We start from the raw sequence: 22,720 nt of genomic DNA, 5'->3' as shown, positions 1-22,720 counted from the left end.
GTCCACTTAAAATTTGAGATCAATGCATATGATCCGGCTATTGTGCAGCAACTTATGTTATCAGGAGAACAGAGCTCAGGGGTTGACTCAAGGAGACCAACATTAGCATGGCTAGAAGATTCATCTAGTTGCTCAGATATACCAAAATTAGAAGGAGACAGGTATGCTGATCTATGAAATTAGAAATATGAAATGCTGCTGTGTAACTGGTAAATGCTGTTAAGTCATGCTTTGTGAAACATAAGATTGGTAAGTTATTTTTTTTCACAGAGATAATTTTTTTTAATTAGTGTGTATCTGTACACAATTCAACACTTAAAAAACAATAATCTAGATTTCTATCTTTAAAGCCAGTTCCATTTTATTCCTGCTGTTTCAGTTTTTATTCTCCACTAACAGAGAGGTACCAAATCTCTTTGCTGCCCTGTGCTGATGTCCCAGAGGCAGAGAAAAAAGAGAAAGGGATTTAAGTTTTGGAACAGCTTTTCATTTTAGTTATGGATTATGCATTTCAGGTTTTGAAAGTAAAGGCTACTTGTGGACTTCTGGAACATGCTTTTCTCTGATCGCTTCTCCGTAATTTCTGGTTATGTCATTCTGAAAATAAATGACGTGGATGTGCTAGGAATTGCTTTCATTTTGTACCTTTAACACATGCATACAGACTCTAAATAGTTAGACAGTCCTGTCACAAGCTTTTAGATAAGCTAGAGGGTATGCCAGTGCTTAGAAAGTGTCGTGTGAGAAAAAGCAGTATTTCATTTATGCTTCTTACAGTCTATACTGAAAACTCCTTTTTCATATTACCAAAACTCAAACAAAAGAGTGAATATTTGTTGGGAAACTTAGGACAAAAGGTGTTTGGGGAGTCTTGCTAGTTTTCTGATTGTTTATTCTTAAACTTCAGCATCACGGAAAGGAACAGCACTGCGACATGCACAGGAAAGTAAATCTTTGGTTTTAAGCTTGGTGTGATTCCTACAGTACTGCATAGCAAATATGAAGCTTGCCCTCCTGAAGAGGGTATGTAGAAACATGGACAACATCAGTGTGGGGCCTAACAACGGCTGGGGCCTAGACTTGTACTGTAGCTTTAGGGCTGTAAACTCCTTGAGAGTCTAAGAAGTAAGCCAATTTTAAGAGCTGGTTAAAGGATAGTACAATCATATTGCTCAGAACTAAGCATCTTTCACTTAATCTGTATGACATTTACTATCACTTTCCCACTCAAGGGGAGGCTGGATGAGAATCGAAGTATTGAATTGTCACTGTCTTGTTATGAAGTGAAGGTTGATCAGGTTTGAGCCAAAAAAGATCTATTTCTTGGGCATGAAGAGGAATCATCCAGTTTGTTGAAATTTGGGGATCCTGCTTGGTACTGTGAGTAGTTATACGTGAAGCTGCAAAGGCATTACTACTGTTCTTGTGTGTAAAGAGCCTGTAATAGGAAATTGTTTCTTCTATTGGAAAAGTGAGATGTGTAAAATCTTCATATATTCTTAGAACTACTGAAGGGCCTATTTCTCTTGAAGAGGTATCTTGAACAGAATCTGCTTTTATGAAAAAAAAAAAAAAAGATTCATCTGGTAGTATTTTTAAAAGCAACACACTGTTCATACACCCTTTCTGTACTAGCTACAGAATTGCTTTGGTAGAATTAAAGACCAGTCTGGCAGCTCCACCTTTCAGAGACTATTTTGAGGAACTTTGAAGAAGGTGCCATCAGTTCTTAGAGGTTTTGATTGTTTGGTTTTGTTTTTCTTGGAAAGATTCCTGAGAACAGGCTTTCATTTTAATTCCATTTATGTCTGGATTGTTGGGAATACAATAGTAGAATGAGGCAAACGGAAAGCTGGTCTGCTGGTTCGATGACAGAGGGAAAACAATCTTTATATTGTTAGTGTCAGTGACCAACTCATTAATGGATGTACAGTGCTGACCAAAAGAAGTGCCAGGTTATAATACACTTGTAATTTTTACTAAATCTTTTTGGAAATTTAATTAAAAATAAGAATGCAGCTACAGTGTACATGGTGTCGTTCATACATTTTTTTCTTTTTTCAGTGATGACCTACTGGAGGATTCAGATAGTGAAGAGCATTCCAGATCGGAATCTGTGACAGGTAGGTTATATCTGATCCATGTAATAGTTTAGAGGTCGGGAGGGAAATAGTTCTTCTCAGGCTTTTGAAAAAGCCCTGTCAAAACCAATGATATTATATTCACTGTATTAGAAAAAATAAAAAAGATTGACCTTGAAAGCAATGCCAATATTTAAGTCACTGTTTGTATGGTGGAGAGATTACATACAGGAAAAAAGAAAAACCCTACTTTGTTGGTTAATAAATGTCTTATTTGACAGCAAGCATTGCTTATCTTTGGTGTCAATAAAACACACAAACCAAGTTAAAAGAACTTACTTAGAACAGGAACAAGTTACAGCTGTACAAAACCCTTTGAATTCAGGGGATTGCCAAAGAGAGTTCCTGTATCTTGTTTGTTTCCCTGTGGGTATGCACTTTGATACAGTATTTCTCTTCCTGAATAAAGATTTCATATGGAAGCAGAACAGTGCTATGCATGGTGTTCTTGTGTTATTTTCTTAGAGGTTGAATCAGAAATTTTGGTGGGAGGGAGGATTACATGCTTATTTTCCATAATCCAGTTTACATCTTTGAGTAAGGATTAGCAAGTGGGGAAAAAAAGAACATGTGCATGTGCATACACACAAGGAAATAGACTTGAGATGTAAAAAGGATTTTTTTCAACAAAAGTATTAGCAAAGGTGGTGCTCTGTCATTTATGCTTAAGTCACCTCTTAATCTGGGTTTATACAGTGTCCTTTATAATCTTTTAGATCTATACATTACTTAGTTGAACTCTTCTGATTCATTGTTATCCCTGTTTAATTTGATCAGGCTATCTCTTTTAAGTTTTTACTGGGTTTTGTTTTATAATAGCTTGGAGTTCTTTCTACTAGGTGGTCTGCTACATGGTGGGAAGTGTCAAGTTTTAGTGTAAAACGACATGTTTTTCAACTGAAATTGGAGAATGCATCTGCAGAACTGTAGATTTTTGATGGTACTGGATTGTCTAGGAAGGAAGGGGAATAATAGGTGGCAGAACATGAATTGAGTTGATTACATTAGTTGGATTTCAGTATGGTTGTCTAGCCTAAGTAGAATAATAGGTAGAAAGATAATGCTGTTTACTGGGAGACTTGTTACAAAGGCTAATGTCCTGTTCTCTTTACTTTCACTCTTGTTGATAAAATTAGGAGAACCATTAGTCTATGTGGAAGGAATGTTTCTGGGCCTCTTCTATTGTTTCTTGACTATGAAATCTTGACCATATGGAATGTTTTAACATATTGAAACTGTTGAGCAGTGACTTTTTGTTGCTTAATTACAAGGATAAGTCCGTAATATATGCAATATGATTCCTTTTTTTCGAACATATATTATGTTAAATATTTTTGTTTTAAAGGGCATACATCACAAAAAGAAACTATGGAAGTCAGCCTTGATATAACAGCTCTCAGCATTCTTCAGCAACCTGAAAAACTTCAGTGGGAAATTGTTGCAAATGTTCTGGAAGACACGGTTAAGGATCTAGAAGAACTTGGGGCAAATCCCTGTTTGGCCAACTGTAAGAGTGAAAAGATGAAGGAAAAACATCTAGAACAACACAACATTCCCTTTCCTTGTTTATTAGCTGGAGGTCTATTAACATACAAATCACCTGCTACCTCTCCTGTTAGCAGTAACTCTCAGAGGTCACTGGATGGCTTAAGTAGGACTCGAGGTGAGAGTGTTTCGGAACAGGGATCAACTGACAATGAATCCTGCACTAATTCAGAACTGAATTCCCCTCTGGTAAGGAGGACTTTACCTGTATTGCTGCTATACAGCATTAAGGAGTCTGATGAAAAAGCAGGAAAACTCTTTTCACAGATGAACAATATTATGAGTAAAAGTATACATGATGATGGTTTCACAGTTCCACAGATCATTGAAATGGAGCTGGACAGTCAGGAACAGTTGCTGTTACAGGATCCACCTGTGACTTACATTCAGCAGTTTGCAGATGCTGCAGCCAACCTAACTTCTCCAGACTCGGACAAGTGGAGCTCTATGGTTCCCAAGCCTGGGACTTTGGTTCAGTGCCTGCGTCTGCCAAAGTTTGCAGAGGAGGAGAACCTGTGTGTAGATTCAATCACTCCTTGTGCAGATGGAGTTCATTTGTTAGTAGGACTGCGGACTTGTCCTGTCGAATCTCTGAGTGCAATAAATCAAGTAGAGGCCTTGAATAATTTAAATAAATTAAACTCGGCACTATGTAATAGAAGGAAGGGGGAACTAGAATCAAGTCTTGCTGTAGTGAATGGCACGAGTATTGATGTAATCCAACATGAGTCACCAGCAGATGTACCAACTCCTTTAATAATTCAACCTGAACAGAGAAGTGTTAGTGGTGGATACCTAGTGCTTTATAAGATGAATTATGCCACTAGAATAGTTACTCTAGAGGAGGAACCGGTAAAAATCCAGCATATCAAAGACCCCCAAGACACAATTACCTCAATGATTTTGCTCCCGCCAGATATATTGGATAATCGAGAGGATGACTGTGAGGAGCCTGTAGAGGAAATACAATTAACTTCTAAAAATGGCAGTGGGAGAGAGAGAAGATCTGAGATCTCTACTCTTGGGCACCTGGTAATAACCACTCAGGGAGGATATGTAAAAATACTAGATCTTTCGAACTTTGAAATTCTGGCCAAAGTGGAGCCACCTAAAAAAGAGGGCACTGAGGAACCAGATATGTTTGTCTCTGTGATATACTGTTCGGGCACAGACAGATTATGTGCATGCACCAAAGGTAAGACTTTTCTTTAAAATTTTTTTTTAATGCTTGATTTGACTGTATTTGGATAATATTATAGAATGTTAGAATCTAAGTTTCAAAATAGTAATAGGCAAATTCCATTGAATTTATGTACAGTTTAATTCTGTTCTAGGGACCATGGACTCTAGTTAATTCCTCATCTTAAATGTAGATTTTAATCTCTAAAGAAATTTCTTCTTGTAGAGTCACAGATTTTCTTAAATCTAAAACAAATACAAGTAATTCTTGTATGTAATTATTTCTGTGCTAGAGATCCACATTTTGGAAAAATGTCTCCTGTCTGTAATTGGCCATATTCAAGAGGGTAGAGAAGATAATGCTTTTACACCTTATTCGAGTGGTCAGTTTTATCTTCTTTCAGATAGGGCTGCTGGTTCTGCTTCAGCCTTTTGCAATTGGGATTACGCTTTCTTGAGCATGAGAGCCAGACTATCCATGCAGGATTCTTAAATCTTTTTCAAAATGAACACAAGATATTTTGGGGGAAGGAGGCAGGTAGGAGGGGAGTGTAACTCAAGTCCAGGCAACTGCTACTTCACAGAAGTGCCTAGACCACCAGACACCTCCCCTCTTCCTTGCGTTACATTGGGCCAGTGGAAACAGCTCTGGCTGTCATCCAGCTGAGTTCCTCCATGCGCCAATGTCTCATTTAGTTCTCCTGCACTTGAATGCAGCTCTGGTGGAAACGCTTAGCCTCTCAGAGGGGCTAAGCTGATGGGATGGTTCACATATTTCAGATGAACTCCCACCAATATCATGTTGAACTTTTATCTCTACTAGAAGAATTTAAATTGACACATTTGCTTCTTTCACGGTGGTGTCATGTTGATTACACAGTCCTCCTATAAGGGGTTATTAAACTCATACCAGATTTACCTCTTTATTTCCAACAGATGAAGTCAAGCTTATTGTAAAAATCTCCTGTCTGTAAAGGGCCTTGTGCTTATCACTTACCCACCAAGAGTTTTAGCAGTGGAGATTTTAGATTTGGTTTTTTAGTATGGATGAAAACATCACATGTTAGCAAGTAGTATTTATGTTTGCAGATTCCCCCAATGGAAACATTCATAGTTACTAAATTGTTCCCTTTTGGTAACTGCTTTTGAAGAAATGTCTGTTAAACTGTTTTAGATTTATTTAATAATGCATGGTTTTTCCTAGTTAAAATGGAGCTCTAACTGAAAGGTTAATTGCCTTTGAAAACTGTTAGTATATCATATCCATGTCATAATGTTTTTACCTATACTTTGCTGATCAAACTGCAATCTCATTTAAAAAAACCCAAACCTTGCTAAGGTTTTTTTCTACAGAATTGTACTACTATTAATTTCTTTCTTACATCAAATCTATTCTGTCTTGTGTTTTAAGATTAATGATAAAAGTTAAAGGGCTTATTGTTACTGTGCACGGTACTTTCCCATCCAGTGTTAGTGTGTATGGTAATTATAGTCTTGTAGCATTTGGTATTGTCTAAACCTGTTTTGGGACTTTGAGCGTAAGATATGCAGGTCTGCTGAGTTGGGAGCATTTATTCTGTGTGTGTAGGAGTATTCGTCTCTTCTGCCTAGATAACCACCACCTCCGTTACTGACTGGAGAATACTTCATCTTCCTCATAATAGACAAGCACATCATTCTGCTTTTTCAGTAAATATCTCTGTATTTTTTCTCTCTGAGAGTGTTATACTATCAATCTAGTAATTTACAAATAGCTTTGCTGTGACTTCTTTTGTGCTTGCTGCCTTTAAGGTGACTGGGGTTTTGGTTTTTTCTTCTGTAGTCCTATATGTGACAGGTATCCCTCTGCCCTCAAGTTTCCTCTTTTGAATATAGTACTTTGCTACCTCTTCAGGTTTTTTTATTCATTGATTATTCTTATCTTTCATTTACACCCACTGCACCTCTATTTGGAACTTGATTTTTCTGCTCTGCAACCAAATTAGAATGAACTTCAGAATTCATTATTTTCATTGTTTAAATGTCTTTAGAAGCTTTAAATTTTCATTCCTTTTTTAACATTTCAGTCACTTCACCTGGTATAATTTTTCTCACTTTTGAGAAATTAAGTCAAAAGCCATCACAACTATTTTGGCATCAATGTCCATTAGAAGTCTGGATTTCAGGGTCTGATAGTAGATCTGTCTGAAGCCTCGGAGTCCTAATGTTTATGCTAAAATATGAAGCTTTTTAAAGAGTGACGTGATCTTAAATGTTTGTAAATAACTGTACTGCGTGAAATTCAGGAATACTAAAAGGAAAAGCAAATCAGAAAGATCAACTATTAATATACATTTTTTATCCTATATCTTATTGTACATTTGAATAACTTGATGCAAGGAATAGGTTTTACATAATTTTTGTTGTGCTGAATCATAATCATCCTTCAGTCTATCTGCTGTAAGTGGGTGAAATTGCTTGCTTATCTGCTAGGTGGCTGAAGATACTTTTTTTTTTATTATTACTTTTTCTTAAATGCAGTTTTCTTAGGCTTCTTCCAAAATCTATATATATGCTTCTCTATATTTACTGCCACATATGGGATGGTGCCTGCATTCTGACAGCATTAGGAAGATACGTGTTGAAAGTAGAATAGCTATATTCACTGATGTATTCAACATTAATACTTCTAGCAAGTGGCTTTTAGTGCAAAGACATAAGTGAAAATGTTAAGTAGAAGATTTGGAACCTACATGCACTGGAAATGCTTGGATGTTGTTGGAAAACTATTCAAGAATGTAAGCTGAGCAGTATATTCTTTCCTGTTTACTCGCTTGGATGGTGGGAGTAGGCAAAGACGTACTTTAGTGTCTTAGTGTCTGTAAGTTTTGGGTGCAGAAGAGCCTTTTTTTTTTTTTCCTGCTGTTCCTGCTTGTTGACATATTATTTTCATTGGTATATCATATAATTTTTCCCATAGCTGCCATTAAGTTATAACTGAAAAGAAACCTCTGTGTGAATGGGTGTTTCAGGTTTTGAGGGGTTTTATGTAAAGGTGTTTTAGACCTGTAGTTGATATCATCCATCTTTGAGTTGGGAATAATTTTTCTTATCCTGCTTCAAAATGTTATCTCTTGGTGTCAGTTTAGGGTGCTTCTCTGTTTCTGCAAGGATTACCTAGAGCTGACCTCTGGGGAGAAGTGTGCAAGTATATTCTTGATTCCAGTTGTTATGCAAACATAATGGACTTTAATCTCTGTATTCGGCTTTCTTCTCTTCCCCTTGGCCAAGATAGACTGTAGTTAATATCCCTCTTAGCAGTGCTTTGTGTGTTATCATATGGGGGTTTTAAATGTTTTGTCTTGTGTCATTAGTATAAAACAGCTTAAATTCTGCTTTTGTAGCATCCAAACCAAGTAAAATTCTTTATTATAAAAATATGCAGACAGATAGTGTTTTTGAATAGGGTTACAGCTGTAGGGTGGTCTTTTGATGATATTTGAAGCCTATTATCTGGTGTTTAAGAGGATCTGACAGAGTTTGGTTTGGATGCATAAATTTCCACAGCTACAGTTGTCACCGCCTTCTCTATATCTCAGTTTTCGTCTAATTATATTTCTTTTTTTAAATTACAGTCCTACCAAAAATCACTTAAGAAAATGGTCCACAGTATACATTCAACTTTTTTCTTTTCTTGGGTTTGGTTTGGATTGTTTCCTTAGTTTAGCTGTTCAACTGTGTTTGCCATTCAGGCAATTTTGTTGAACTTTGCTTTAGAATATGGAATGAGGTGGAAAAATGAACATGTCTGAACTGTTCCTTTTCTTATCTAACATAAAGGTGCAAATCTCTGCTTGTATTTTGTTTTGGCAGTTTTGAAAATTGTGCATACTTGTGTTTCTGGGAGTATTTTTTTAAAAGATCATTAAGAATTGTCTATTTTCTGTCTTTCACTGCTACTGATGTTCTGCCTTGTCAAGTTATGAACTTCAGTGTCTGAAGCTCTCTGAAGAAATACTATCAAATAGGAAAGTGAGGTGGCATTTCAAACAAATGCTACAAAAAGTGGAAATGTTCATTCTGTTGTGGTGAAGCAGGTACTTCCCTGCCAGACTGATTGAGTAGGTGTTAAAATCTGTATGATGTGTTTGAGTGCTTGAGTTCATTCTAGTGAGTGAAGCATTCCTGGATTATGCTCACCTGAAATTCGCAATCTTATTCTTTCACAAATGTAGTTTTTGAATGTCTGTGTTGAGTGAAGATTTTACAGTAAATCACTTCCCTGTTGGGTCTTGTTGAAAATGCTAGTATTTGTCTCTGCATTACATCTAGCAAAAAATTTCTCAACAGAAAGTCAATTTGATTTTTAAGAACTGGTTCTTCAGTAGTTGCCTAAATTAATTTAGTTATATTTTCATTTCAATTATTATTTGAAAGTAGTTTGGGGAAAAGCAGGGGGAAGAAAGAAGTTTTTCTACTTGTTTTCATCATAAGAAAGAACTCCAGTAATTTTTTTGTTCTAGCAGGTCTCTTTTATGCCTCTATTGCTTCAGAGCTGACAGACAAAAAGACCCAGCTCCAGTTGAAGCTCCATAATCAGCTTCTCATGCATTATCAATTCCTAGATCACATTGGATCAGTTCTTTCATATATGGTCTATTTCTGAATTAGTCAGAGTTGGAAGATGTACAAGATGACCATGAACACTGAATGTAACCCGTCATGTACATTTGTATCTTGCTGATTGAGGTGTCTGTTTTGTGATTATTCTTTTTTTTGTGTTCTTTTCTATATACATAATTCTCCTAAATTCTTGTCTGCAGTGTTACATTATAACAAGAGTTTTTCTGGTTGTCCTGGTTTACCCCCAGTCAGCAACTAAGTACCACGCAGCCACTCGCTCCCTTCCCCCCCACCCAGTGGGATGGGGGAGAAAATCAGGAAAAGAAGTAAAACTCGTGGGTTGAGATAAGAACGGTTTAATAGAATAGAAAAAGAAGAAACTAATAATGATAATGATAACACTAATAAAGTGACAGCAGTAATGATAAAAGGATTGGAATATACAAATGATGCACAGTGCAATTGCTCACCACCTGCCGGTCGATGCCCCGTTAATCCCCGAGCGGTGATCCCCTCCTGCCCCCCACACTCCCCGGTTTATATACTAGGTGTGACGTCACATGGTATGGAATACCCCGTTGGCCACTTTGGGTCAGCTGCCCTGGCTGTGTCCCCTCCTAACTTCTTGTGCCCCTCTAGCTTTCTCGCTGGCTGGGCATGAAGAGCTGAAAAATCCTTGACTTCAGACTAAACACTACTTAGCAACAACTGAAAACATCAGTGTTATCAACATTCTTCTCATACTGAACTCAAAACATAGCACTGTACCAGCTACTAGGAAGACAGTTAACTCTATCCCAGCTGAAACCAGGACGCTAGTCACTCCCCTTTGTTGGAGAGAGTGTTTTTTCAGACTGGAGTTTGGTATGTCAGAAGTGAGTTGTCTGTGCTAGTATTTCTTGTTGCAAGCCTGGCAGAAGTGGATGGCCCCAAATCTTGTACCTTTCAGTTATAACCTTTTTTGCTTGAGTTGTATATAGTGTATTAATTACTCTCTGTAGCTTTTTTTCTGGTTTTGTTTGGATATCTTACTTGTCTCTACCATGTCATTAGGCTTTGTCAGCCTTGTGTGCTGGTGCATTTGAAGTTCAGGAATCAATTTAGTGTTTTGAATTTTCTGCCTTCATAGGCAATGGGGTCTAATGGGACTGGGGAGAGGTCAAGTTTTTTCCACATCAGAATTAGTGTTGATAGTGATGCTAAGAGATCATCTTCAAGTCAGGATCAATTTCACTTACCCATTCAGAAGCAGAGTACTGATCAGCCTGTTTTCGAAGATCTTCAACATGCAGATTTAACAGCCTACTCATGGAATTTCTTCTACTGCTTGCTTGATGATGATTTTTTTTTTTTTTCTTCCCCTAGTGTTTAGCTGGTATCATCTTTGCTGATTGGAGTCATTACTATATTTTATGAACATGGCAAAGAGATTGCCTCAAAAAAGGAGGGGAAGACAGAGTTTCTTTGGGTACTGTCCTCCTCGAACCATTTATTTTCTTAAGCTGAATATCTTCAATTCTTTTAAACTTTCCTCAGGGGTATTGAAAGAGAACAGCCCCTTACTCTCTCCTCCCAAAAGACCTGCTCAACTCAGTCCACATGTTTCTTGGTGAGATACCCAAAATCAGGCACAGTAATCCTAGAGATGTCTTTGAATGGAACAGAAGAATTCCTTAGCAGCTCTGCAGTCTGTACATACCATGTGTGCGTATACGTAGTGGGATGTTTGCACTTTTGAGCAGGAAATTGAATCAGGTTTATCTTCTGACTTATGAGACCCTCTTTTACAGAACTGCTGGCTAGCTGATTTTTCTTCATCCCGTAATAGTGTATTTAATTATTTCTTGCTAGGCATAGTAACTTTCACTTGTCCCTATTCAATTGCATTCTATTTTTTCATAAGCTGGCATGTAATTTTACAGCTGAAATCTCCAAGAGTAGCGTAAATTCTGTTGGAGTGAGGTTTTGGGGAAGCTTTCTTGAGGACATTTTTCAAGTGTTCTGAACTAGTATGTTTAGAGCTACCCTTTCTCTACAGGCCAGCGGTAAGATGAGGAGGACTATAAGTTGTTTACTGGATAGTTTCCTGTGGTATGGCTTTCTTTTCTTAATTCCTTTAACTATTCAGGTATTGTTCAACTATGCCCTTGTGTTGTTATTTGCTATCGACAGTTGTGTCACTATTCCAGACTCCTGCCAGAGTGCAGGATATGTTCAGGATACTGAACATGTCAGCAGATTGGCTTTGACTGCAGTGGCCTGGTCTCTGACATGTTCTCTAAATTGTGCCAATGCTGCTTTCCTGGAACTGATAACTGTTTTCCCAGAAGGAAGGTTGGGATTTATTTGGATGGATTTATGATTCTTATGTTCTGTTGTATATAACCCACCAGGTTCTCATGTCCAAGCAAATTACGGATTTTAAATACAATTCAGAATTAAATTAACAATGTTTTGAACGTGTTACCTGTTATTTTCAGGAAGTATATTGATGCTGGTTTCCAATTTATCCTCCTTTGTGATCACTGAGTAAGTCAGTGTCAGCTTTCATATTTTCTTGGTAGTGCAACAGAAGCATTTATTGCCTCTGTCAAAGTGATGCAAGCAGAGGAGTTTTCCGATAAACTATTACTTACAATGTTTGCTACCTGGCTAGCATTAGAAAGCACCAGATGAGTCATTGTTTCAGCATAGTAGTGCATACCATAAGCCAGTAGTAATGCAAAAAAAAAAAAAAAAAAAAAAAAGGCAGCATTGACTTTTGCACAGATTTTTTTTTGGTGGCACTTTACTATAGTAACTATGGTGTCTTTGAAATTAATAATTAAGCGTACATCATCAGAAGGTTGTCTTTGGATGTTCTAGGAGAACAAATGCATCCTTTGTGATACGGAAGCAAAGCCACCTGCAGGGTTTTGGAAAGCATGCATAAGCACTAAAAATTTTGTAGGCTGATAGTGTATAACTGAAGTTCTCGATAAACTTCTTCCCAGAAGCTTTTTTAAAAACATGAGGAAGTGAGATATCTCAAGTTTAGCACAAAATTCTTGGAAAAGTGTTGGAGTTTTCAGGAATGCAGGGATTGTGACTCTCTCTTCCTCTTGTAATATAGATAAAATGGTAAGGGCAATTTTTGCTGCCGTTGATTAGTGACAGAAACTCGGAAACTTGGTTTGAGAACCAAGGTTTTGTTTCTTTAAGACCAAACCCTACCCAACCATCTACAGAATAAGTGAGACCTTGGCATAACTTTCCTTTAGAAAAACCTGCAGCTTTCTGAAGTTCTTCAGCATTTCTCCTGCTGTAAGCCATAAAACTGGCAGATGGTGCAAGTCAGTATGTTGAACTTCCATTGCATGAAGGTGTACTTTATTTCCAGGACAGATTATCTGGTTTTGATCACTGAGATCATTCTGATCATTGATCTTTGGGCAGTAAACAGAACAGGAAACAAACTGACGTTTGGCTTATTACCAAATGAAGCTGTCAAGGTCTGTGTCTTTTAATGTGTCCCTAATTCTTTCTGAGGAAAATTGTTCATTTGTGAGCTGTTTAATTTCAAGGACATTCATTATAAGTGTTATTTGCTAGAATTATTTTTTTTTCCTCTCCACTCTTGGGATCTATTTGGGATATACTGTTCTGCACCAGGGTGGGGTAGGTTGGGGCTGAGAGAGGGGCAGTACAGGCTTCTTACTGGATCTCAGTGGGACAGGTCCCACCAGCAAATGGCTTAATGAAATAGCTGTTTCAATAAGATAGAATAAAAAGAGAAATATAGACAGTGAGAAAATCTCACATCCCTTCAGATGCTGGGAGTCCTGCTTTCATGCAGCATCACCCAGACCCTGTGTGGATTTTCCCATGGCACACTGCACAGATCCTGTCCATGGAGAGGTTCTTCCTTTTTGGTCATTTGAGCTATTATTTTCCTCTTTTTATTCTGTCTTGCTAACACAGCTATTTTATTAAGCCATTTGTTGTTGTGCCTTTCTTATTGAGATCCAGAAAAACACCTGTACGAGCTCTCTCTGTGCCTCTGACGTCTTCTCTCTGTGCCTCTCACAAGCTTGCTCTCTGCCTCGCTGCGCCTCTCTATCGCTCTGTTTCGCTCCCCTCACAGTTCAGAACATGTACCTGCTGATTATGCTTTTATCTTGGGTTTTTATTACGTATATTATCTCAGGTTGGTTTGTTTCAGATTACCTTGATAATTTGCATAACAGTGTTTGTCATAACATTAGTCAGATGCTGAAGGACAGTCTGTAATCAATTTTCAGAAAAACTAAGGAAGGCCTACCCTAGGATTTTCCTCTCTATTTAAATCCTACTGATTACTATTTTTGTAACTTCTGAAACTGTTAACAGCCTTTCCCCTGTCCCCAGCCTTATGTAAAATTGAGCATTCCCTCTCAGTGACTTCTCTGTAAATGATGTGAATGATGGGCAACTTCCTTGAATGATTTCAAGCTTCCATCAAAACATTGTGTCCGTTGAAAATTTTGGACTTGCTCTTTTGACTGTTGACCTGATCAGTGCTGTAATTCCTGGTTTGATGAAATACTGTGAAGAGCCCCTTAGGAGAGTTCAGTGAGGAAGTGATTCTTCAGTTCTCAAATATTGAACTTTAAAAGGGAATTTATGCAGCCTGTACAAATGAGGTAGTGTAGGCCTTCAGCTGACATGATGGAATATTTTCTGTTTAAAAACATAATTTGGATTATGGAAAGTGTCATAATGGTTATGAATTTGGGTTTCTATTAAGGTTTCCTTAGTTAATTACCTTTTAACCCCCCTCCCCCCTAATATTTTTTATTTTCCTTTGATGCCATTCACAACTTTAGTCAGTTTTCTCGTAGTTCTGTTTTGCATTTACTCTGAAAAAATTTGTAGTAGTAAAGCAAAATGAGTATTCCTGTGTAATCTTACTGGTTTCAGGTCTTGCATAATTATTCTCATAATTGTGTAGCACTTTAACTGCAAGCCTGTCTTGTGAGTTGAGTTTAGCTGTATGCCTGTCTAAACTTTCTTTTTTTGTTGTCTGTGATGATTTTAGGTGGAGAACTTCATTTCCTTCAGATTGGAGGGACCTGTGATGACATAGATGAAGCTGATATACTTGTAGATGGATCCCTTTCCAAAAGTGTAGAACAGTCATCAGAAGGCACCAAGCCCTTATCTAACCCTTCTAGTCCAGGCATTACAGGTAAATTGCACGTGTTTAAATGTATCATAAGTAAAAATGCTTTTGTAATTTTTGGAAGTTGCATATTAAGATGATTTTAAGTTATTTAATAATATACTACTTTATACTTTTTTGCTGCCCAAAGCTGGAGTTATGTAGTTGCTATATGTCTATCACTGGTTATGTACAAGCACAACACTTGAGCAGTTCCTGATTTAAAAAAAAACAAACCACTTTTGTATAACTGATTGGTTTTTCTGATCTCTGCATTTTATTTAAGTGTGGCAGACAGGGAAAACCAGGTAATTGTGCAGGCACTGAGCTTCCCTCATGGTTTAAATAGGCTTGAGCACTTTATTTGGAATTAAAATCATATGTTCGTTATGTAAAATTGCCTTAAAGTTTCATGCAGAAGCTGTACAGCTCTACTTGATAAAACTGTACAAAACATGTATTCAACAGGTATTGTTGCACACAGTGAAATTGATGCTTTTTATACTTCAAGCAGTGCAGCTGCTGTTGATAAATCAAGCTTTTGATGTGAACTCTTGGATTTTTTTTTTTTTTTTAGCAGTTTGTCTGTGTTGAGCTATGCTCAAATACTGCTGTCATTTACCTACTAGTTTCCTTCCTGGAAAGGTTGTCAGCCCTTGGACAGCAAGAAATAATTTTCTGATTGTCCAAATTCTATTTTTACCCTAAACATCATATTTAGGTCTTGTCTTTACTGTAGTTCTCATATACCAGTCCTGCCACCAGTCTGCTGCGTTTTGTAGTATCCTGGCCCACTTACGTAAAATAAGGAGTTGAGTGAGAGGGTTGTTCCTTTTGTAGTCAGGAAGAAGGGGAAAAATGTGAGGGGGCTCCTCCTGCGTGTGTATGCAGGAGTTACAGTGAGTATGCAGGTTACGGGACCTCCTTTGTGGGCCTCTCAATCTTTTCTCAGCCCTCATTAAAGATGCTTTAGTGTAGATAACTTGCTAATAAAACTTAACAACAAATCTAATTTTGCTGGTTAAGCCTGAGGAAGATTTGAGTCATGCCGAGGTTTTAAAAGTGCATATATATATATATATGTATAGTCTTGCTTTGGGTTTTAAAGTTTATGAGAGAGCTGTAAAACTATCATGACTTTCATTTTGTTTTAACCTGCAATTGTTGAAGATAGAGACACAAAGCATAATGATTTTAGCTGGGTTGGTGTTTGGAGGTTTTGGTCATGTCTGTTGTGACAGAAAGAGGGATATACTGGGAATAAATGACCTAGAATATAAAATACAAGAATAAATAATATAAAGCGTGAAGATAAAGCAATGATACAATGGAAATCATTGATATACCTATGGCTATTTCAGAGAAGTGATGTTAATTTTGTGTGTGCATGTGTGTGGTGGGGGATGTCTTTGCCTGCAGCTGCAGAGGACAAAAAAAGCTGGGAGAGGACTGAGTGGCAGTACAGGGACCGGTTTGGGTTATGGCATCTTTGTTGTCAACAGGCTACTTGCTGTCTTTCTCCCCAAATCCCTGCTTGCTGTCAGTCTTGTAACACTTTAAGTTGTGTTGTGCTGTGTTTGTATGACCCCTGATTTTACTTCACAAGAAGCGATCAAGAGGGAAGGAAAAGATGCTGTTTGTCATAAGATTATCTGTAAGCAGCAGTATAGCAGTTGCCATCGTCCTTTCTGCTTTGAGGACTGAATTTCTCCTGTTCCTCCTCTTTTTCACGAAACTCCTGAAGTTTGAAAAACGCTAGGTAATAAACCAGTGTATGTATGTGAGGGAAGGAACTCTGTGGCTTTATTCTTCACCTTACTACTTCTGCTAATGGCAAATAAAGCAATAAAGAAAATACGAATATCCAGGACATAGATCTGCTTCAATAGATGCATTCCCTGTACAGTAGCTTAGCAGCAGATTTAAGTGACTTCCAATCAAATGGTAACTTTGACTAACCTAATGAATCAGATTGATCATTACTGTTTAAATTCTGACACCGCTTTAATGGGCAAATTTTTCTTGTTTTTATTCTTGTTCTCCCCATGCAGCCTTCAGTATAGGCTTGAATATGGCTTATTGGAATAAGAAAGGGATTTACGTATAGACTTCAAAGTAGCTGTATCTTTAGATTGTCCACAAGTGGCAGGTCCTCCTTTAAGTAGTCATATAATTCAGAGAGTGTAGTATTGCTTGATCTTGGTCTGTAATGGTTTCAAAGAGTTGTTGGATACACAGTAATGATCAGATAAATTGACTGCTGTTCTGCTGTGGCATCAAACTGAGCCACTAAAAGCTGTGAGAGAAGCTTAATAGTCACAGGAAGCCAGTGCTGAAATGAGGGGGCTGGGGCGAAGAGTTGAAACCAAATGGTAGTTGCAGAGCTCTTAGTCTGAACTATCCGGGTTAAGGATACTAAAGTCAAGAATACTGGATTCTTAGCATATAATGTGCGAATGATTGCTAGGACTGTGTAAACATTTTCTAAGTAATGAAGCTGTCAGCATGTGCATGGATCATGATCAGATATTGCCCCCAAGATTTATAACATCAGCATTGCTTCTCTTTTAATCAAAGTAGTGAACAGCAGAAAAAACGTTTTCTTCTACTTTTGTCTTAGCATGTTTTTCAGACAGAGACATAACTCAACAGAAAGCTTTCTGTTTAGGGAAATGAACTCCTAGGCGGATCTGACTGAGCATGAGGTCTTGATCTATATATCTTGTTCACAGCTGATGGCAGGCAGCAGCAGGGTGTTTTTATGAAATCACTTTGGTGTTTCTGAAACTGCAGCTAAATGATGCTGTAGTCAGCATAGAAACCACAGCAACAAGCACAAGCTTTTGTCCATATATTGTTCATATTCGTTGTGGGTTTTGTTCGTGTGTTTATTTTTCTCCGTTGTTGGCATTCTGGAATGTATTCCTTAAATTTTATTTTCTAGCTTGCATTTACTACTTGGATGCATTTTAAATTGTATTGTTTTAGAAGGAAATACGTTAACCTTACTGAGTTGTAAATCCTACATTAGGTTAAAATTGTTATTTCCTTTTAAGGAGTGGAGGGTTTTTTGTGGTAAAGTGATCCAAAATAATTTTTTCAGAAGTAAATTGAAAAAGAATATTAGTTTTCCTGACCAGTTTAAAACCTTTTTTTCTATTAAAAGTTTGCTATTAGAACTTCAGCTTGTCGTAACTCACTATTACAGTATAACAAAAATCATGTAATTTTGCAAAAGAACCCAAGTATACTTGACAGCACTGGAAAGCCAAGTCCTTCATTTTTCAATTTTAGGGGTTGATACCACATTACATCTGGTTACTCTGAATGCTCTGAATTTGTAATTGTTTTTGTTGAAGGGGGAGGGAGAATGAAGCAGAAAAAATCCAGTCTACTCAAAGATAGAGTTGTTGCACAGTTTGAGCTATGATCTCACTTCTCTTTGCAGTGTCATCTAGCTAATGAGGTTCACATTTGTCAGTAAAAAAAATGAAGGCGTTTATTATTGAAATAAAATTTCTAAAGTGTTTCTGATCTCTAATCTCTCCAGCATTTTCCTGCCTCCTAGGGTGAAAAGTAGAAAACTCTGGTTGTTGCAATTAGAGTGACTTTTTTGCCTGACTCTGGGTATCTCGTCTTGAGCTTCTCCACTTGTCAGGAAGAATTGCATGTGCCTTTCTACTTTGAAGCTGAAGGATGAAATCTTGTTATTATTCCGTTTTCAACCAGGCTTGCTTTGCAAGATAGTCTCTAGGTTCAGACTTTGCTGGGGGAGTAGTATTTGTGTTGGTGGGGTTTGGGGTTTGGTTTTTTTTTGTCTCCTGGGGTGGTGACAGTAGTTGTCAGGTAGCAAACTTTCTCCTTTTGAAAACCATCATTTATTTACAAGTAAAAGATTTTCTCAAAAATGCATTTTTAAGAGAACATGCTTGAAATAGAAGAAAATTAACATTGTGCATATCTTATTTTCCCTCAGTTTTTCAATTTTTTTTTTTTTTTTGTCTGAGGAAACCTGGTTATTTTTAGAGTTCTTTTGTAATGTTTCTTTAGGTGTTTGTCTCCCTGGGATATTTTAATTTTCAGTACTACTTCAATTAATATCCTTGTTTCCTCAGAACAAGACTTCAATATGAAGTCAAGAAGACAAAATACTTGTCTAGGCCCAGTGTCTTTTAAGTGCATTATGTAAAGCACGTTTGTTTTTCACTTACCTCTCTTTTAAGCTAAATTGGGAGCCTTCCAAAACATTCTAGTAATCCACCATAAAACAAGTCTATATTGATAAGCAAGTGCCAAAGTAATGTTTTAAACAGTGATTAAAATGTTACAATTGCATAGTAATTCCATATGTCTGTTTTCATGAAATATAAAACTTCCATGTTTTTTTTTAATCTGAGTCAACAGTGGTATTAAAAAAATGTTTTAATCAGCTTTACATCATCAAAGTATAGCTGGCTAATTACTTTTCCCCAATGCTTCTGGTTGAATCCCAGACAGCATGCTCAGAGTGCTCAGTACTTAGAAAATTGATTCCAAATGAGCTGCCTTCAAAGGATTCTGGTTTCAAGGCTAGGGTTGTTTGGTTGCTTGTGTTTGTTTTTTATTTTTGTTGTTGTTGTCATTTTTTTGTTTGAGGGGTTTTTTGTTCGGGGTTTTTTGGGGGGGAGTGTTAGAAACTTCATATAACGTGTAGTTAATTTTACCTATAGCAATTTGGATATATTTCAAACTGTTTATAGGTTGTTCTGGAAAAAATATCTGTGTAGTAATTAATGTATGTTCTGTAATTATTCAGGAGTTGATCTTTTGGTGGACCAGCCATTTTCCCTTGAAACACTGACATCCCTTGTGGAACTGACCCGTTTTGAGACCTTGACACCACGGTTTTCAGCCACTGTCCCTCCCTGTTGGGTAGAAGTCCAGCAAGAGCAGCAGCAAAGGCGTCATCCTCAGCATTTGCACCAGCAGCACCATGGGGATGCAGCTCAGCACACTCGAACTTGGAAGCTACAGACAGACAGGTAGGTAGGGTAATGGTGCAGAAAGAATCATGTGTGTGTTGCTTAACTAGTTCGTATAGCTGGTGTAATCGCAAATTGCATACAATTTAATTGTTTTTAAGTAGTGTGCCAGTTTAAGAACATGTACTTTCAAAGATTATAATCCCTATTTGGTAGTTTGCGTTATAGGTCTTTGTGAGACTGCCAGAGTCGGTTTAGTACACCTTGAAACAAATTGAAAAATCAAGTTTTGAATTTGTGTATTTTTGTTGGCCAAATGTTGCCATTTCATTATATAATTAGACAAGCATATTTACCAGAATTGTAGATATTCTTGATTGTTTCTATAAAAGTCTCATTCACCCTTCTTATGCATACACACATTCATGGTACATTTTTAAATTGGAAAATGCAAGCTGCTGGTGCCAGTATGACTAATTAGTTGTCCTAAATGGAGTCATATTATTTTAAAATGTGAAGATAGAACCTGGATTTATGTCTGTTTATGTCAAGTTAAATCTTTATATGTGAGACATTTACTTAAGCCAGTATAGAGCCCTAGCTGTGCTAAAATTTAGGCAATATTTTCATTGAAATGAACTGCACCGACATGGTATGTGTAGTACTTCTTAGTTTTTTACATGTGGCATGAGAAGTTAGAATTCCTCTGGGATCCTAAAGACTAGAATAGCAGTGTTGCAGTCTCCTTGAAGAGTGGCTTAAAACCCACCTGCAGTAGCTTCGCATAGTTTTTTCTCAAAAATGCTTGGAGAAACAGAATACAGATGTAAGTTGTTGTGTGTTTTATTAAGGGACATGTGTAATAAGGCATTACAGGTTCTTTTGGGTCAGGCTGTCACACATCTGTCCTGCTGACGTATAAGATTCGGATAGCAATGTAGAATCTAAATGCCCATCCAGTGGAAACAATGAAGTAGCTGAAGGATGCTAGGGGAGCTAGAGATCATATGTGGGGGGGAAAAAAGCTTGTCATATAAATAAGTGAAAGCTAGCATGTGATAATGAAGTATTCCAGGTAGGAAAACAGGTCTGGAAGGTAATAGTTGCAGGCATTTCTGGGGCCGACACCTAACGTGAGCAGAACTTGCTTTAATTAAATGTTCATAAGCTACGGATAAAAACTTGCAGTGTGTTATAGGCTTGAAAACCTTTATCTTGTTGTTTTGCTTTGTGTAAGTAAAATATTCTCTATGTAACAAGTAGAAAGGAGGTGGTTCCTTGCAAAATAACTTCCAGTTAAAACTATTTATTATCCAGTGTGTTCAGCAACAGTTGAAGAGTAAAAAGCTACCAATATGAAGATATAAGGAAGCAAACAGTGAAGGTAATAGCTGTTAATTGGAAGTTGATAGGTGGAACATTAGCTTATGAATATTGTTTCATTAGAGGAAAAGAGTCATGCCTGCTGCAAAGTAAAACAGGAATTTAAAGAGGTAAAGTTAAAAGTTTTGGTTTAGTACTAGAAATCTTTGACAGCTGCTAAATGATTCATGATGAAAATAATTAAATTACAGTCCCTTTGTTCATAGGGTACAATATGCAATCTTAAGATTGAGAGCAACATTAGCTCTTAATTAAAAGTTATCTGGGAAGAAACTTTGATTTCCGGATTATTTTGTTGGTCCTTAAGATGAGATTCCTTTTATCTCCTTTCTGAGTGTCTCATACTGATTCCTATAAAGAGGTGGGATTACAGGTTTAGATGGATGAGTAATGCAATTTGGTAAGGTAGTTCTTTTGTTTCTCGAATAGATAGAAGGAGATAATCCTGTAAATCTATTTTAGGGAATGGCATTATATTACATTCCTGCTCTTTCAGTTCTACTTTGTTATTTTAAAAAGGCTGTGTAACAAAGAAAACAGAAAAAGCAGACTCTGGTTTACCTGATGAATTATCTACATATCAGTATTTTCCCCTTCAGTGGTAATTTAACTGAAATGTTAAATTGGGTTAATCCTTTTAAAAAAAGTACATGAATTCCTAATGTGCTTTGATAAAGCAGTGACATCTGAGTTTCCTGTTTTTTTCCTCAAATTTATATAGGAAATATTTTAGGTATTAGTCTTATGCAGACATATTTGAAAATATGTGAAAGAAGGAAGAGATACATACTGATGTGCTTTCCAGTGTTTAAACTCTGGAAATAGGTCTGCAGCTCAAAGTTCAGTTGTAGCGGAAGATCAAACGTTGATGAGATGTTCTAGAAAAGGAGTGAAGAAGTGTGTTGGAAAAATATTTTGTAGTTGTGAGAATGACAATATATTTGCATTTAGAACAGTCTTGATTGTGTATTCTTCTTTTAAAAGGTGCTATAGATTTAGAAGGGTTTCAAAGGTGAGAAAAGTTGCTAAAAGAACTTGCATTAGATTATCAGAGAGGAGTGATATTTAGGATGTGTATGCCAAAATATTGAGAAAATAATAAGGAAGTATATTAATTTTTTTGCTTCTTTAAAACTTTATACATGAGTAAAGAGGATGCATTTAAACAGATCTATGAGAAATTAAAAAAACATGTAAAGTGGAGTTTTTCAATCATCACAGAATTAGATTGTGAACTTCATTGCCACAGGTGTAAGATGATCTCTTCACTGTTGGATTAATGTGAGACCTTCATGGAGGGTCATTATTCCATACATGCCTATTGAGAGATGCTTAAAACTTTGGGGCATCTGCTGCTGAATTCTGTCAAAAATAGATTTCTCGGGTAGACAAGTTAACAGTCGTAATTCAGTATGGCAGTCTGCGTCATATGCAACATACAGACTACAAAAGACTACTGCAGACTGGTTTATTATTAATTTCTCGTTTTGTACCAGATCTTTAACTAAAACTGGGTGAGCAGAATATTACTGAGTCTTTCAGAAGGTTTGCTCCTTTGAATGTCTCATTGGGTCCATGCATTGCATGACACCTGTAGGAATACTCAGACATAAAAAAAAACACCTCCAAACCTCTCCCTGTTTTGCACTGGGCTACATATTCTCCAAGCCATAGGAAAGGCATGAGTGATTTGAAGTTTTTAGTGTTACATTTGCTAACAGAGGGTTTTT

The 22,720-nt window shown here is 37.0% G+C and overlaps 1 protein-coding gene across 14 annotated transcripts in view; it reads left to right on the top strand.

The window, feature by feature from the left end:
- Positions 1–22,720, top strand: part of BIRC6 (baculoviral IAP repeat containing 6) — a 194,093-nt gene that overhangs the window by 24,752 nt on the left and 146,621 nt on the right. For all 14 annotated transcript variants that reach the window (XM_052806225.1, XM_052806220.1, XM_052806227.1 and 11 more), the window contains exons 8-12: positions 1–161; positions 2,065–2,123; positions 3,487–4,881; positions 14,524–14,673; positions 19,442–19,667. In XM_052806225.1, the coding sequence (XP_052662185.1) occupies positions 1–161; positions 2,065–2,123; positions 3,487–4,881; positions 14,524–14,673; positions 19,442–19,667 (1,991 nt within the window). The remainder of the gene's footprint in view (positions 162–2,064; positions 2,124–3,486; positions 4,882–14,523; positions 14,674–19,441; positions 19,668–22,720) is intronic.

The sequence above is a fragment of the Harpia harpyja genome, chromosome 13 (assembly GCF_026419915.1).
Source record: "Harpia harpyja isolate bHarHar1 chromosome 13, bHarHar1 primary haplotype, whole genome shotgun sequence".
In the NCBI taxonomy this organism is placed as follows: Eukaryota; Metazoa; Chordata; class Aves; order Accipitriformes; family Accipitridae; genus Harpia; species Harpia harpyja.
Note: the sequence above shows the minus strand (reverse complement) of the source record. Positions and strands in the feature narration are given on the sequence as shown.